Below are 18,170 nucleotides of genomic sequence, written 5' to 3' on the forward strand. Positions count from 1 at the left end.
CCTAATAAATAACATCCAAAAACTAGAACCTGCAGGTCTCAAGGCATGCATGCACTCATAAGCCCAACACTGAGAGACTGAGCCAAGGCCACCACGAGTTCAAGACTAGCCTGAGAGGTACAAGTTGACACTCCATCCCAAAAATACTGTGTCAACACTCTCACTCAAAAAAATTAAATAAAAACAAACAGAGAAATGAGTGAACTAATCCTCACTATAAGCTAACCATTGCTTCCTATAAATAAGTGATGGGGCTCTGATGGACTGCTGAAGATATTTCTTCCTTTACACTGCTTCATATTCAACTGTAGCTACCAAACATCAACCAAATTTTGTTTTACCAGATTTCATTAATAATGGGTCTTTACTTCAAGAAATGGGCATTCCTCTCTTCCCTCCACTACCACAGTATGAATAGAATACTGTGTCTGCTGCTAGGAACGAAAACATATTGAGATATCTAGAATGTGCAAGGCGGTACACTAACAGACACACCAACAGTGATAAAGACAGACAAAAAATTAATAGGATTGAATTCGTTTATCCATCATTGACAAACTTCTCCATGACTGCAGTCTCCATCTCTCCCAGTGTTCTCTGTGACAGGAGGCTTTCTCTATGATTTGAGTCCTGTGTCCTCCTCAATACTTAGTTAGGAGTGTTTGCTTCATTTACTTTCCAAGCTTTCTAAGTTCTATTTCTAATTTCTACTTTCTAGGCACAGTTCCCACAAAGTCTCCTCTACAGCCATGGCTGAAAACTCAGGAATCCTTATCTTTGATCCAGAACCATGCATTAAAATAGTTAACACTCATACACGAACCACTTTTTAAAAAATCCCCTATATGTATCAGCCACTAAGAAAAAAAAGGTGCCTGATGCATTGAACTCCAAACCTGAGAGAATAGGTTTATCAGTTCCTGGTAAACCCCAAAGGCCAAAGCTATAGATAATTCAAACAAAAACAAAGCCAGTACCAATACCAACAACGTCCCCCCAACCCCCAAGAACAGACAAAGTAGACCAGGGCAGGACAAAGAAGGAGGAAAAGATCAGCCCATTAATGAGGTGACTGCTGCTGGACAGAGCTGGGAGCCCCTCCAGGACTCTTAGGGACCGTCCACACAAGGCCAGATCAGATACAACAACAGCAGCCTTCATGACTCTTAGGGACCATACACACAAGTCCAGACCAGACACAACAACAGCCTAGACTGAATCTAAAGAATCCAGGAAAGGAGACCAAAGGACAGACAAGGAAACAAGGAATTACAGCTATGATGGTGGTGGCTAGCTGCATGCCTGTGTAAGAGAAGGGAGGGCTCGGGCCTTGAGGGCCTGGATTCAGCGGGTTGCTGCTAGAAGTGATTCTTATAAAGACATCAAAGGCACAAATCTCCATTACCTTTGCCAACACCAAACCCCTAACTTCCTCATTACAGAATACAATAAAGAATACAATAATGATCACAGCCACAGAACCCCCACTTAAAAAGACAGCAGAAACCGAACCATTATCTTTTATGTGTATGCACTTTTTGGTGTTTTAAGATAAATCAATAAAACTTTAAAAGCATAAAGACTACAGGAAAAGTGTCAAGTGACTTTTCTACTTATTTATTTGCCCACTCAGGCTGTTACTTCTTTAATCTGTTTCATTAAGCTACTTGGCAATACCTTTGCTTCCTTGCTGCCACCTACACCCAGGCTCTCGGTGATGATGAGTGGCCCAAGTTCATGTGCACCTACAGCATCAATCAGATCACTTGGATCTGACTTAACCATGCTGTTGACCACGGCTCAAAGGACCTGCTGATGGTGCTTTACAGAAACACTCTCTCACTCTCTCACTCTCTCTTTCTCTCTCTCTCTCTCTCTCTCTCAGATCTGATTTGATCTTAACTCTGAACCTTTCTTGATCTGTACACTTTGGACAAGTTATTTAACCTCTTTCAGCCTCAGTCCCTAAACTATTACCATATATGGTGGTTTGAGTGAGAATGGCCCCCACGGTTAGTAAAGCTATCTGGGAAGGAATAGAAGGGTAGCCTTGATGGACGAGGGGTGTCTCTGGAGGTGGGCTCTGAGGTTTCTGAAGACCACTACATTCTCAGTGTCATGCTTGTGGACCAGATGTGAGCTCGCAGCTACTGCTTCATGCCTGCCTACCTGCTGCCCCACTGTGGTCATGATGGTCATTGACTCACCATCTGGAACTCTAAAGCCCAATAAACCTTTTGTTTTATTAGTTGCCTTGGTTGTGGTGTTTCATCACAGCTATAGAAAAGCAACTAAAACACCATCTACTCACTATAAAAATGAAAGAAAGTACATTAGTCACTTACATGTACTGTTAGCATAAATACTAGTTATTACCACTGCTATTTATTACCAGTTATGACAATTAGAACAATAAAATGACTCAGGCCTACCTTAGGAGAGTCATACCCTAAAAATTCATCTCTGAAATACCTATGGCTCCTGAACTCATCTGACCACATACAGACAGAAAAGAACAGGCAGACACGTAAGTCAGAAACAACAACGTGAAAGAGTTAGAAGAGGAAAGGCAGATCACCGGTCAGTTCTGGCACCTAGAGGTTGCTCTGGGATCCTTCCCACTCACCCAACCCCAACCCCAACCCCTACCCTCTACCATCCTTACTTGAGCACCTCTTCTCGACACTGTTTCTGGGGTGCGAAGCAGGCGATGGCCCAGACTTTGATCTCAATCCCATTGTAGAACTGTTTCCCGCGCATGTCCCAGACACCTTGGTTGGGTGTAGCAATGGCCCGGTTCTAGGGATAGGCAGAGGGGGCGCCCAGGTGAGCCTCAGTAGAGCCATGTGAGGAGGGAACCAACGCCCCTGAGCTGTGCAGCCCAACTACCCCCATATACCCCAGAGACTTTGTCTGGCCCTGACCCTGCTCACCCGGCCGCCATACTGCAAGATGGGCGCCGGCAGCACACGTCCCGTCACCTCCGTCATGTCATCCTTCACTTTGATTCCAAATTCCTGGATGTAGGGATCCAGGTTGTAGCTGGCATTCTTCATCTGTAGGGTAAAAGAAGGAGATCTCATGAGACCAGCAGCTTGGCAATACTGCTCCTATTCTGGGTCCCAAGGAGAGAGCCCGGAAGAGAAAAGTAGCCCTTAAAAGGGTGTGGGAGAACTAGAAGATGAAGGGAGGGGAGGTGGAAATGGAGTTGTTATAAAGGAGAGAAAAAGAGAAAGAAGAAGCTAAAAGCCCAAGAAGCAAGACAGCCCTGCAAAGTCCCAGACAGTAAAACTAGACTTGGGTTTTTCTGAAGGAAGGCCTTACTAGACCGACCACTAAAGCATCTATGCTACTAAGGGCCCCAAAGGCTCAGTGAACAGCAACACGCATTGTTCAGCAGTCCTACTGACCAGGCGGCTGATCTCCTCCTGTCTGTCTGGGGCCGACCTAGCTGTAGCCTTTATCATGGTTGAAGTCTGGTTGTCAGTCAGCTTCTTAATGCACCGCTGCCCAGCCACAATGTTACAGACCTGAGGAAACGAGACAGACAAATAGTTATGGCCTGAATACAGCCCATGCCTCGACAGTATCTTAGCTATCGACTATGGGAAAAGAATTACAGAACCCTCTCGGTAAAAATACACTGTGACCAGAAGTTTGGAATCCAGGATGGATCTATGATCAGGTCTCATATGTTAAATGAGAATAATTACCATCCTATCGGGTGTCTAGAGATTAAATGCAGCACTTAAAGAACCGAAGAGCACAGTTCTGAAACACTGCGCTCAGTAAATTACAGCACACATTATTATTTAACAAGGACTAAGTACACGGATCTTCTGAATATTAAAATCCCAGTATACTATAAGCAAATCAGATCCCTATGGCAGCTCTCTAGTGGAAGAAGGAAGTTAGCTGCTCCATCTGCAACCAACTGAGAGGAACAGAGATGGCTAAAAATTCTTGAGCCCCAAGGTATCAAAGTACATGAATCACCATTTCCTTCTGTCTTTTGTGTGTTGGGGAGGACAGGCATACACGGCGGTATGTTCAGAGACTGAACTCAGGGCCTCGTGCATCCTAGGCAAGCAATCTACCAACTGAGCAGTACCTCTAGCCACAGACATCACTGTTTCTATTGGTTGGCAGTGTTCTCTGTTAGTATGATGAACATCCTGCTACTTGGCTCCTGTTCTGCGCTCAAGATGAAGATCAAAATAATGCCTAGTGACAACTAAGACCTTGGCTTCTAATCAGGACACAGGGACTGGAAAGCTTAAAACAGAGGGGAAAACCAATTGCTTTCAGAAGGCTTATGTTTGAAGTACAGCTTTGTAATTCTAAATGATGTTACTTTGGGCTAGTCTCTTTTGTTTTTCTGTTTGAGACAGGGTTTCTCTATGCAGCCCTGGCTGTCCTGGAACTCAGTCTGTAGACCAGGCTGATCTTGAACTCACAGAGATCCGCTGGGCTAGGCAGTTAACTGCCATGAGATTCAACTTCTTTCACCTCAGCTCCGATTAAAAACAAATAAAAATCCTGCCTGAGGATGTAGCTGCTTCTGCAGGGTCAGTCAGTCAGTTTGTCAGTCAGTCTGCCAGTCAGTCTGCATGCACTGCCTTTAGTTTCTAGCTCCATGGAGTCACAGTAAACCGTGGGAAGGACAGCCAGGCCAAGGCCACCTGCTTTTAAATCCCACATTTCAAAGGATTCACTGCACACCCAGAACTGTAGTGAAGCTTATGGGACCCCGTAGCTTAGCTGCTGAACAGCACTGCCAGAAAACTAAGAGGAATGCGGAGAAACCGGAAGTCTGCGCATTGCTGGTGGGAATACAAGCCCGGGAAGCTGCTGTGGAAAACGGCACTGTGACTCCTCGGTACTGTGATTCCTCGCTCCATCACATATACAATTACCATATGAGCCGGCAACTCTGGCTATGTACTCAAAAGGAGAGAACGGGGTTTGTGCAGCTTTGTTCCTAGCAGTGTTATTTTCATAATTGCTATTCATCAGCATTAGAAAATATGAGCCAAATGTGGTATACACATACAGACTGTATTACGCCTTAAAAAGGGAGAGAATCCTAACATACCACAACATGGGTAACCTTGAGGACATGATACTAAGTAAAATAAGCCAGTCAAAAAGGCTACGTACGTGGAGAACCTAGAGAAGCAGTCAGTTCCTAGGGGGAGGAAGTAGAGCAAAGAGCGCGTAGGCAGGAGGAGGTGGGAGGTCGGGTGTTCAAGGGTGTGTTTCACTTCCAGATGAGGAGTGGTGAGGGTCACACAGCAGTGTGAAGACACTTAATGTCACAGAACTCAACACTCAATGCTTACAGTGGTAACTTTCATGTTATACACAACTGACTACAAGGAAAAGATTAATGCAGGAATGAACTGACTTGACCATGATAGAGTCTAGTGATAGTCTCTCCGTGGCCTGAATAACTACAAGAAACTCAAAGACCTAGGTTGGCGGCACTGGCTGTTTTTAGTTCCTAGCTGAGAGGCTTCAAATACCCCATATTCTCTTACTTAAACATGGATTCCTAGGATAATGAAGGTAAAACCCACCTGACTAGAAAATGCAACCCTCGTTCACTGCCGACAGGACTGTAAAATGGGAGATGAGTCTGGGAGCACTTAGGACGTTACACAATTTTGTATAATGTCACTCTTACACATGTAAGCAAGAAAAATGAAATGAGTTCAGAGAAACAAGGAAATGAATGCATGCTTACGGCAGTATTTTTTCTATCAGCCAAGAAGTGTAACACAATGACCATCAATGTTGAAGACACAAAATGATGTAGGCACAGATGAGAATAACACCCTGAGAGCAATGAGGATGAATCTTGGAACAATTATGTTTAGTGAAAGAAGTCAGTCACAGACAGGCCTGGTGGTTCATGTCTTTCTTTAATCCTACCATTCCAGAGACAGAGGCATGTTTTCCGTGAGTTCAAGGACAGCCTGGTCTATAAAGCGAGCTCTACAGCTGTTATACAGAGTAACCCTGTCTCCAAAAGCCAAAAGGAAGGGCTGGAGAGATGGCTCAGTGGTTAAGAACACTGGCTTCTCTTCCAGAAGTCCAAGGTTCAATTCCCTGCACCCACATGGCAACACTTAACTGTCTGTAACTACAGTTCTATGGGATCTGACAGCCTCATACCTATGCACATTAAATAAATTAAAAGGGAGAAGAAAAAAAGGAAGGAAGGAAGCCCCTTATAAAATGCACGGTTTGTTTACATAAGCAGGCAAATCCAGAGCTGGAAAACAGTTTAATGTTACCAGCGAGAGAAGTACAAGCTTTCTTCCGGAGGTGATAAGACATCCTGGAATTAAACATTGGTGATTCTGCATAACTCTGATACTCTAAGAACTACTGAGTTATACATTATCATATCTTTATGTCAATTATATCTTGATAAAGCCATTTTTTTTAAATCTTCCACACAAGATTCAATAAATCTGGCCCTCCACCTCGTCCACCACTGTCACCTATAACTCACTCTCCCGTCACATACTACAGCCCTCAGTCTGTCCCTCAAAAAGATCCAGACATCTCCCTTTAGAAGCTGTTCCTCTTGCCCGGCAGTTTGTCCCTTTAAGTCCCTGCTATTATTACAAGGATGGTGGCCATAATTTGGAACTCATATCAAATGTCTCCTAAAAGAGGCCACCTGTGACCCCACACCCTTACTTCTATCCCTTGACCTGTAATATGTAAAAGTTCCATGAGAAAGAAAAGACTCTCTCTCTCTCTCTCTCTCTCTCCTTATAATACTCTCTCTGTCCTGAGAGTATTATTATCGTCTTGCTGATGGCTGCATTTCAAAGGTCTGTGAAGTATAAAGGCATGAAAATCTGGAGAGTTAAAACTTTCCCAGAAGATAGCATATTAACCAATGGGGCAACAGGATTTACATCACAGGTTTTCTCCAGAATAAGATAAAACTATATTTCCAGGTCACTCATTACCCCTAACTGCAAACAGCAGGAAAGAGAAATTAAGAGATAACATGTGTGTGATTATCCGAAATCTCTGTCCTGACCAATTGCAAAATAATAAATATAATAAGGCTGGGGTGTGGCTCCGTTGGCACAGGCCTTGCCTAGCATGGGTTCAGTCCCCAGTACCCCATAAGTGAGTGTGGTAGTGTATGCCTAGAATCTCAAACCCTGGAAGGAGAAAGGAGGATCAGAAGTTCAAGGTTGGGGGCTGGAGAGTTGGCTCAGCAGTTAAAAGCACTGATTGTTCTTCCAGAGGTCCTGAGTTCAATTCCCAGCATCCACATGGTGGCTCACAACCATCTGTAATGGGATCAGATGCTCTCTTCTGGTGCGTCTGAAGACAGTGACAGTGTACTCACATACATAAAATAAATAAAATTTTTTTTTTTAAGTTCAATGTTATTCCTGTCTAAATGTGAGCTAAGGCCAGCCTGAGCTGGAGACATGTCTCAATCAACCAATCAACCAATCAACTAATCAACCAGCCAGCCAGCCAGCCAACCAATTAACCAACCAAACAAACAAACAACCAGACAGACAGACAGACAGCCAAACAACCAATTAACCAACCAACCAACCAGCCAGCCAAACAACCAACCAATTAACCAACCAAACAGCCAGCCAGCCAAACAATCAGTTAACCAACCAACCAAACAGCCAGCCAACCAACCAACCAACCAGCCAGCCAGCCAACCAGCCAAACAACCAATTAACCAACCAACCAACCAGCCAGCCAGCCAACCAACCAATTAACCAACCAACCAACCAGCCAGCCAGCCAAACAACCAATTAATCAAACAAACAAACAGCCAGCCAGCCAACCAACCAACCAAACAAACAAACAGCCAGCCAGCCAGCCAAACAATCAGTTAACCAACCAACCAATCAACCAACCAACCAACCAAACAAACAAACACAGCTTGCCTTTCTGCCTAGCAGTCCTAGAAGATGAAAATAAAGCCAGGAATAATAAGAAAAGAATTTAGCAAGTAGGAAGTCCATACTTCACATCAAAGCAACCTTAGACCTTCCTAGAACATCAACTTCTCAAACTTGAAAATGAGAAGAGACTGTGACTGTCAGCAAAGCCACTCTCTGGCAGCCTTACCTCGAGGGGCAAATAGGTATGCTTCTGTTCTTGCCCAACTTGTAGGCAGGGCAGGTGAGGATACTTGAGCTGAAGGTTATATTTCTGCTTGAAATACTGTGCCACAGTGCACTCCACAGTCTGTCCACTCTCCAGCTGCAAGGGGAACCTGTTTGGCGGAAGGGAAGGAAGTATCATAATCCAGCATCAACCCCACCTCTCTACAGCCACAACCAAAGACCGCCTCAGGCCTCGCTTCATCCTCTTACAACACTGGCGCTCATGGGAAAGCAAACATTCCATGGCTTCACTGGAAAACCCCAAAGATGATGGAGACATTCCACCAAAGCCAGCAATCTCACTCATCTGTATTTCTAAAGCCTGAGTGGAATAGTTACTAAAAATAAGAGTCCAGCATAGCCTGGGATCAAAAAAGGGACCACAATACTTTATTTGTTCAAACCCAACACTAATTGGGGGACCACGCATGTTTTGCCGAGGAAGAAACCAAGAGATTGAGAAGGGAAAGTCATGGAGGGAATCAAACAACCTGGGGAGGTCGGGAAGAGGATGCTCATCTTCAAGGACAGGCTAGAAAAGTCTTACTCTGACAACAGAGAAGGGAGTGGGCTGCAGAGCTTAGCCGTCTTGACCATGCTTAGCAATGCTGCCAACTTACGTCTGATGGCTAGCAGGGCGGCGGGTAACATTACACACGCGGTATTTCCTCTTCATCTGTCCACAGTGGGTCACTTCCACCTTCAGGCCTGAGATACACACACTGCTTGTTAAGGTTGAAACAGATTGCTCATGTTCCCTCACTGGCCTTTCCCAGAGGGATTTCCTCTTAGGATTGGAGAGAGCAGCACTTTCCCCTCCCCACTCGGGTGGGTCCTCACCTTTTATCTCCTTGGTAAACCGAACACGCTGGGAATCCGTGAGGGGCTTGGGTTGTTCATCTATGTTCCTGATGTCCAGGACCTCACACATGAACTCAATCACTGGCTGTGCTTTGTAGAAGGCAGTGGCTGAGACTGTGGGGACAGGGGAGGGATAGCATGGCTCAGATTCTTTCAGAAAAAAAATAAATGAAGGCATTACAATTTCTATTCTCTTCTTTGTAGGGCACCAGGATAGGGACGGGGCGTGCCGGGGGCTACAGGAATTAGAAGAGGGGTGTGGTTGCAGAGTCGGGAGGGATGAGGCTGGGAGTGTGGTGGCTGGATTTAGGGTGCCCCTGGCTCCATAGCTCTCCCCACTCACCATCAATGTTGAGCATCATCTTCCACATGGCAGGGCGCACAGACTGGTGAAAGCCGAACCAGACCTCGCGCCCACCCCCCAGCGGGTGGTAGTAGCCCTCAGGCGGTGAGAAGAAGGAGCGGCCCACAGGGGTGTACCTGGCAGGGACAGGCAGAGAACTGGTCCCTCGGGCACAGGCCCCCACCCTGTGAGGCATCCTGGGCACGGAGGAGCCCTGGCCTGGAAGGCAGGACACCAGGGCTTTAATGCCAGCTCTGTTCTTGGGCCACTAGTAAGACTGACCTTGTAAAAGTTTCTACCTTTCTCTCTGCCCTGGAGAGATAGATGGAGTGAGGCCAAAAATGGTATCTAAGGATGGGGCCAGGGGTCTAACCATCTAAGTATGTGTATGTATATATACTTGCCTGACACATGCATGGTAGACCTTCAGTTCCTTTTTCCCAATGACACACTGAGGGACCTTAATACATGCTCACTCCCTCCTCCCCCAACAGCAGTTTTACCAACACTGTCGCTTAGATAATAACTATACTCAGTACCTCATAGATGCCAGGTGCCTCATGGCCACATCCAGGGCTTGCACAGACTCCAGGGGCACAGGGATCTGGCCACTGACCAAGGCTTCATGCAGCATGCGCCAGCTCACAATGGCTAGCCACTTGATGGAGACCTTAAAAATTCTATCCTTCCCTTCCCCGGGGATTGTCACCTCAAAGTCAACCTTCAAGATAGAAGAAAGGAAAGGATTACTATCACGCTGCCACAGACTAGTCTAGTCACTGTCTCCCACTCCACAAGCTGCCAAATCTAAGCCACCAAGGGCTCACACTAAAAACCCCAGAATAGGGCTGGTGAGGTGGCTCAGCAGGTAAGAGCACTGACTGCTCTTCCGAAGGTCCTGAGTTCAAATCCCAGCAACCACATGGTAGCTTACAACCACCAATAATGAGATCTGACACCCTCTTCTGATGCGCCTTAAGACAGCTACAGTGTACTTATGAATAATAATAAATAAATCTTAAATTAAAAAAAAAAAAACAGAATAAAAACCCACACCCAATCTCCACAGATGATGCCCCAGTGCTTCTGGCCTCCTTAATCTTGAAGGAAATTCTTTGGGTCCTTTTATTTTATTTTATTTTTAAGTCTAATTTAATCTCACTGTTTAGGGATAGGCACACAGTACACGAAGCATCTACCCTGACTCATCATGCCCCAAAATATACTTTTCCACACAAAAGAAAAGAAGGCTCGCTGGACTCACAGACTCCAGGTGGGCTCCCTGGGCTCACAGACCTAGCGTCAGCCCTGGCCTTACCCTCTCATTGCCAATGGGCAGTGCTGTGACCGTGTAAATATTCTTCTTTCCATCATACACAGGCTTGCGATCCCCAAAGATCTGAGGTTTGAAATGCTGGACCATGTATTCCACCACCTCCCTGCAAAAGACAGGCGTGGCATGTGGAAGCTGAGAGTATCACTTCAGGCTTTTGGAAACGGTTCAAAATCGAGGCAATGTCGCATGAATTACGCTGCTTTTTAATGTCTACTCCTCGGCAGTATGCCTCAAGCCTCAACATTCCTATCAATCGGCAGGTTTGATTAAAGTCATCTTCTGATTTGTAGTCTACAGTGTAGCTTAAGACCCACACTTCTGACAACCTCGGGTGACACTGTTGGCCCTCAGTTCACCGAGACCCCCAGAGACCTCCTGAGGGGGAAGGACCTGTTCTCAGGTCTATCCTGAACCTTCCACAACCTCTAATTCCCAGTCTGCCGAGCAAAAACAAAACGAAAAAGAGGAAACGCTCTGAGCTAGCCTAGACATAATAAAATAAAGTATAGAATAATTCCTCTCTCTGGCTCTCTAAACTCTTACCACAGTTTTCTCTCCATTATCACCTTCCTCTCATTCCCACACCTATGTTCTTCTGACACTGCCTCTAGGAATCGACAATGTCTCAATTTAAACTGCCTTGTGCCAGTGGCTCCACTCCTCTAGGACTTCTATCTTACAGATACATTCATGCATGGGTGAAAATATGTATCTTTATATAATACTTAACAGTTTCAATCTTGTTGCAAAGTTTAGACTCAACCTAAATATTCCACAATAGATCAAGAAAGTTATGTGGCCACCCCAAGGACTACCTAGGGCACTATGCAAAAGGATAAGGCAGATCTAAATATACTAATATACACTATTTTCCAATATATGTGGATAAACAGAAAAAAATGGACAATAAAAAATGGACAAAGTATATAGGATATTATATGTGTTCATACATTACATATTATATTGGCTGGTTTTGTGTGTCAACTTGACACAAGATGGAGTTATTGCAGAGAAGGAAATGTCTCCATGAGATTCAGCTGTAAGGCATTTTCTCAATTAGAGATCAAGGGTGGGAGGGACCATTGTGGGTGGTGCCATCCCTGGGCTGGTAGTCCTGAGTTCTATAAGAGAGCAGGCTGAGGAAGCCAAGAGAAGCAAGCCAGTAAGCAGCACCCCTCCATGGCCTCTGCATCAGCTCCTGCTTCCTGACCTGCTTCAGTTCTAATCCTGACTTCCTTTGGTGATGAACAGCAATATGGAAATGTAAGCTGAATAAACCCTTTCCTTCCCAACTTGCTTCTTGGTCGTGATGTTTGTGCAGGAATAGAAACCCTGACTAAGACACGTATGTATACATAACATTAATGCACATATATTGTATTATATGTAATACTTGTACAAAATCAATGTGTATATGTATATACACATATACAATAATATGTAATAATGTAATATTATATGTGCTTGCTAAGAATATAATTAATAATTAATAATAGTAATTGATGATATATTACTATAGAATGTTTTATATATTCATGACTATAATATTAATGTACATATATTAATGTATGCTCGCAGAGAAAAACATCTGAAATACACTCAAGATTGTAGAAAAAATGTTCTAAGAACAATAATTTTTCACTGCTAATTCCTAGTTTTTAATTGTGAATATGACTTTCAAGTAATAATAAACCAATTTAATCTGCTTCTTCTTCGACTAACCCCTCCAACTATGCATTCCACAACATCCCCTGCAAGCAAGAACATCCATCCTGTTCTTATTCCCACCAGAACTCCTTTCTCTACCAGCTGCTTTAGTAAGTCTCTAGTCTCTGTGCTCATCCACGTCAGCAAATATTAGACTACGCTCCGTGCTACACTCCGTCCTTACAGTTTCTCTAGCCGGCATGCTTCCTCTTTTCCCTGTTTAATAAATTGGACTTGGTGCCACCTGCGGGCATCGCTTACCGGTTGACTCTGCGAGGACACTTATCCGGCTTGATGTCCACCTCGTAATGGTAAACGTCAATCTTAGGAATGTCCACCTCAAAGTAATTGGCCAGAAGCTTGATTGGTTTGCCCACAGTGCCAATGCCAGGCCGGCGGGGTGCCTGAAACACCTGCTGCAGGGGAGGCAGGTAGGCACCTGCAGCTGTGAAGACAAAGACGCCAGTGAGGACAGAGTCTGGCAGTCTCCTACCGTGGTCAGACGTGGCCCCTCAGACCAAGACCACTGGTCTCTTTCCAGTTTCCTAACCCGGCAGGGGGCTTCCACTAGCTCAGACACTCACAGGCTCACTGGTTTTTCTGGTGGCTTATTTCGCTTTTATTTTTGTTTTAAACCTTTCTTCATTTAGGAAAAAGTGTATCTGAAACTTCATCGAGTTAAATGTGTAACGAGTTCCCACTGCATCAAGAAAAGTAGTTAAGTCTGTTTCCTAGTTTTACAAAACCCTTTCTTCCTTCTACACTAGACTGAGATACCTGTCTCTACCGGGCATCTGGCAGATGGAGAAGGCTCTATTCTGTGCTATGAGAGGCTTACTTCACTCATTACCATCCAGAGCACAAAATGGCACAGAACTTTGTGATTACACCCTCTGCTAATGTGGACAGGAGAATGACCCCAAGAAATCCAGGCTGGGAAGGGCAAGGCCGGTGCCTGAGAGAGGATTGAGATATGGAATGGCTGGCTCTGGAGAGACATAAAGAGAAGGGTTGAAGGACAGCATCTGCAGACTAAGAGGAGGCTGCCAGGGTGGGAGAGAAGGTCGGATCTGGAGGACACAAGAGAAAACAGACATGAAGGGGGTGGGGGAAAGGGTGCAGATAAGGCTAGGTGAGTTGGATTGGGGTACAGGGAAAAAAACTATCAAGATGTAAAATGAAGAAACGGGAGGAAAGAAAAGCTCACATGAGGAAGAAAGCTGGAGGCTCTGGAAGGAGGAAGAGCAGTATGAGGGGAGACAGCAGGTCAGAAGGGGAGTAAACAGCACTTTCCATTCTCCACAAATCTTTCCACACAGAGGGTCCAGACAGCAGAAAGGATCGATTCAGAACAGAAGGGGCCCTTGGGAAAGGCTAGGATAGGCCGGCTTCTCTCTCTCTCTCTCTCTCTCTCTCTCTCTCTCTCTCTCTCTCTCTCTCTCTCTGTGTGTGTGTGTGTGTGTGTGTGTGTGTGTGTGTGTTGACTAAGTGGGGCCTTTGTCCTCAGCTACTATTGTTCTTGCCTGCAGAGGACCAGCCCAGGTGGAAGAGGGATAAACTCAGAACCTCCCTTTACCCAGAGCTCTGCTTTCATAGAAAGGACTGGGGGATGGGGCAGGGGTGGAGGATACGGAGCATATCTTAGGCAGGGGGGTCAGAAAGAGCACCATTTGTGGGAGGTGCACACTTTCCAAAGCTGAGGGACTTCACTCCCTCTAACCACCTGTCAAATCAGCCCCAGCCCCTTTCTGCAGAGAATGCAAGTCCAACCCAAAGAACTCAGCGGCAAGGGAACTAAACTAGTCACACCTATCCCAGAAAGAGCTGAGCGGACACTGCATACAAGCCCACTAACAAACACCCCTCTTTAAAGTTTACTGTTCCACATACACTCACCATCCTCAACTCAGTGTTTCAAAAAGAGGGACCATACTTGACCTAGTCACAGCTCAAGCTACTGCCGGGCATAGAGACAGGTACTTAGTATACCCATATGAAATAAATGAACAAGTCTACCCATAGGCACACCACAAGAGTACACAACCACAACCACGCTTGCAACGGCCCCGAACAATCATAAACTCTGCATGGGAGAAGCACTTGCCCCCTTCCGGATAGATCTTTCCCTTTCCCAAGTTCTAGGATTCCATTCACCTTTTGCCTCCTAAACTGAAAAATCAGTTGAAATTCTGGGAGAAAGACATCCCTCAAGAACCAAGGGCAAAGCAGAAATTATAGAGTGTGAGGTGAGACAGACACTCCCCTCAGGGCGCTCTCCACCCCAGAAATGGACAGCACACCAGTGCCCGCCCGAGAGCACTCTCCTGTCCAGGATTCAGGGAAAATGGAGAACACATCTCCACTTCATCCCCCAAACTAGGGAAGAAGGCAGGAGGAAACAACTACCTCTCTGCCATTCTGTCCCCAGGAAAGCTGCACAGCTGTACAGAGTCTCTACTCCCCAACCTCGCCCTGCCCCCAGCTTTTAGTCTGAGAAAGGAAGACACTTCCCCTCAGACCCAGACAGGGACAGACGGCCACTTTGTGATGCAGATGAGGGCCCCAGCACAGAGGACAAAGCTCCAGCCTAGGGGGAAAGGGGCGGGGCCCTTCCCTGCAGACAAAAGCAAGAAGGGAGGGGCCCTGAAAATGACACTCCCCCTCCCCCATCCCCTACAAGCACTGAGAAGGAAAAGTCACCGAGCTCAAGGCCCAAGCTCAGGATTCCTCCCCAGCGACTCAGGGGCTCACACACCTTCTAAAGAAGCCAGCAGACTGCTCAGAGGGTGTGTACCCTCAGTCAATCAGGTGGTGGGCCAGAAAGGACTGAGGCCGAGCTCCCCAAAAATATCCGTCCACAAACATTAACCACCCACATGCATAGACACAAATTACAGAATAGGCACATGAGTTTAACCATATGCTCACACTTGAATGATCTGAGTCAGTTAATAAACACACTCTCAGTGTCAGGGCCTCCAGACGCCAAGCAACTGCTGCCTTCACACAGATAAGTCGGACAGCACCTCTATCCTCAAGGCACTCTCAGGCCAGTCCGCATGCCTGAACACACCAGTTCACTGAAGGCACATCTGGACATGAGCAACAGTGTTTTGAGTCTTCTCAGAACAATACTCCAGCACCTTCCAAGAGAACAGCAGTCCAGCCCCAGAAGGAAGCAGTTATGGGGTCCCTCCATCAGAGTTCCCAGCCTGAATTTTAATTCCGTCTTTTGGTGAGGCAAAGCCCACGCCACTAGTATTTTCCCAATGATCCAGCTGACTCCAGTTCTCCAGCCCTTCACCTAGCAGCTTCCTTCTTTCCTGTAACAAACAAGCCCCCTTTCTTCATCACCCCAGAACCCATCAGACACTCGTCAGGATAAAACCATTAGCAATTCAGGACATTAGCTTTCGTCAGTCTGTCTGTCTGGACGTGGGTCCTACTCTATCGTCCCTGGGTTTGTTGGTAGTAGTTTCCAACCTAGAAAATAAGCATTTACACTCTACCTAACAAGGCTATCTGTGTTTGGGAAAATATAATCAGTACACATTACAGATCAGTTCCTCCTCATATATATATATATGTATGTATATATATATATATATATATATATATACACATATATGTGTGTGTGTGTGTGTGTGTGTGTATCCTCTAAACAGGAAAAGTAAGTTAGAGCTATTATCAGGTCAATGCTGCCCCACCCCCAACATCTTGCTTCTTTTTTCTTCTCTCTCTCCCTCTTCTCGCCCCTCTTTGGTTTTCTTTTGTTTTTTGTTTTTTTGTTGTTGTTGCTGTTTTTATTTTTGCTTTTTTTTTTTTTTTTTTTTTTTTTGAGACACTGTCCTGGAACTCGTTCTGTAGACAAGGCTGAACTTGAATTCATTCATCTGCCTGCCTCTGCCTCCCCAGCGCTGGGATTAAAGGTGCGCGCCACCAGTGTCTGCCTAACAACTTGTTTCTATCAGGCAGACAAGCTTGGCAGCTTTGAGTCTAATGACGTGCTCCTGACATGGGAAAAGATCCACTAGGAAATAGGAGGCACAGGTATATAGAGAGATTATATTGTGATATAAAGAGTCAATTCATGGAAAAGGAGGGCACTATTCTCAGATTAAAAGCTCCCATCTCTTCTCAGGAGTGGTCTAGAAACTTGAAAAACATGTGGGCCTAGTTTCTCAGTGACCAACACTTTCCTAAGGCCTATCTTCTGAGAGAAGTTGCTCGTAAAGCAAGGCTTTGGTCCCCGTCCATCCTCATGCAGCAGAAAATGTACTCTGGCAGTTGACCTCGACCCTTTCTTTGGCAATCTGCTACTCCGGGATTTAAGGACCAAGTGTCAGAGACACCACCCCCCTTCACCCAAGACAGAAGGCAATTCCCATTTGTACTCTGCCAACAGAATCTGAGAGACTGCACACTCCTCCTAAACCCAGGGGCACAGGAGGGATACTCCAACAGCCACGCCCCCACCACATAGGGCAGCCCTTCAGGCTGGTACCTCCGCGCATGCTCCCGCGCCACCACTCAAGTCCCCAATCTAAGGGGGGAAATCCCTGGTCTAAATCCCCACCCACCGCCCCCTGACCCTCACCCCCGCTTCAGGCCCAGCTGGGCGGAGCTCAGAGGCCAGCCCCGGCGCCTACTCCCCAGAGACATTAGCTTAGCCCTGCCCAGCACGGCCGAGCCCCCGCCCCCCGACAGGCGGTAGTTCCAGGCCCATCTGTGTCGCCCCCCTCCTCTCCAGGACACCTGGAGCCCGCCCCCCTGCCACCTGCCGGGCCTCCCCATAGGCCTCCCCAGACCTCACCGAAGGACACCGTGCATTCAGGCCCTTCTCCCAGGTTACTTCCCACCCTCGGGACAGTATACTGCTTCCTAGGACAAACAGCCCGGGTCTCAGATCTTCACATGGTTCTCAGCCGGAACTGCATACAACCCCCTTCAAAATGGGCCCCCCATCCCCTGAGAGCCCCTCTCCTCACTCTGCAACCATGCTCTATGCCGCGAGAGCCCATAGGGCTTTGGAATACACACTGCTCCCAGTCCCCAAGGGCCCTTACCTGCTCCCGAGGGTCCCGCTTCCATCCCATATACCCGTGCGGAGGACAGGCGGCCGGGAGACTGAGGAGTCCAGCGTGAGGGGCCTAGGTACCTCGCACTTGCACTGCTCGGGCTCCCGGGCCGGGCTCGGCTCCCCCCCGAAGCCCGGCCGCTCGCGCTGTCGCCCCCGCAGCCTCCGTTGCCGCCGCCGCGGAGCCTGCAGCAGCTCCCCCTGCTAGCGCCTGAGTAGCTGCCAGTGCGCAGGCGCGACCGATGGGCCCAGGGGGCGGACGGGAACGAGTCAAGCGGGGCGCTCGACGGCAACAAAGGCCAATGGAGAGGGGCGGGGGCGCGGGGACCGTGCAGCGGCCTCTGGCGGCCACTCGTAGCCGTGCAGCCTGGCGGGAGGGCTCCAGTGGCGGAACCGCGCAGTGGCGTAAGAGGGGAGGGGCTGGGCGACACCCCTTCCCCGGCTGCAGCCTGGGGCCCTGTCTTTTCCCTATAACAGATCTCTGGAAACCTACCCACAGCCCAGCTATCAACACAGAGCCTGGCTCCCACCTATTCCCAGACCCTCTCCCCCTCCAACACCCAATCACTCAAAGGCCCTGCCTCCCACCTCTCCCAATCACCCTCATCCTTAAGTCTTGACTGCCTCTGCTAAGTCAGTCTTTCTGTGTCCCTAGTCGCTGATCTCATTAATGCCACC

The 18,170-nt window shown here is 47.1% G+C and overlaps 1 protein-coding gene across 3 annotated transcripts in view; it reads right to left on the minus strand.

The window, feature by feature from the left end:
* Positions 1–17,722, minus strand: part of LOC110292125 (protein argonaute-1) — a 33,350-nt gene extending 15,628 nt beyond the window's left edge. Inside the window, exons 1-11 of one of the 3 annotated variants that reach the window (XM_021159240.2) lie at positions 17,482–17,722; positions 12,677–12,860; positions 10,691–10,811; positions 9,912–10,093; positions 9,373–9,509; positions 9,009–9,143; positions 8,789–8,876; positions 8,131–8,278; positions 3,411–3,530; positions 2,934–3,056; positions 2,666–2,799 (exon numbers count right to left, since the gene is read on the minus strand). In XM_021159240.2, coding sequence (XP_021014899.2) covers positions 2,666–2,799; positions 2,934–3,056; positions 3,411–3,530; positions 8,131–8,278; positions 8,789–8,876; positions 9,009–9,143; positions 9,373–9,509; positions 9,912–10,093; positions 10,691–10,811; positions 12,677–12,860; positions 17,482–17,506 — 1,397 coding nt within the window. In that variant the 5' untranslated portion in view covers positions 17,507–17,722. Of the gene's footprint in view, positions 1–2,665; positions 2,800–2,924; positions 3,057–3,410; positions 3,531–8,130; positions 8,279–8,788; positions 8,877–9,008; positions 9,144–9,372; positions 9,592–9,911; positions 10,094–10,690; positions 10,812–12,676; positions 12,861–17,481 lie in introns of all 3 variants that reach the window. The other 2 variants (XM_029475688.1, XM_029475689.1) reach the window with 2 other exon arrangements.
* Between the last annotated feature and the right edge of the window lie 448 nt (positions 17,723–18,170).

Source organism: Mus caroli, chromosome 4 (assembly GCF_900094665.2).
Source record: "Mus caroli chromosome 4, CAROLI_EIJ_v1.1, whole genome shotgun sequence".
In the NCBI taxonomy this organism is placed as follows: Eukaryota; Metazoa; Chordata; class Mammalia; order Rodentia; family Muridae; genus Mus; species Mus caroli.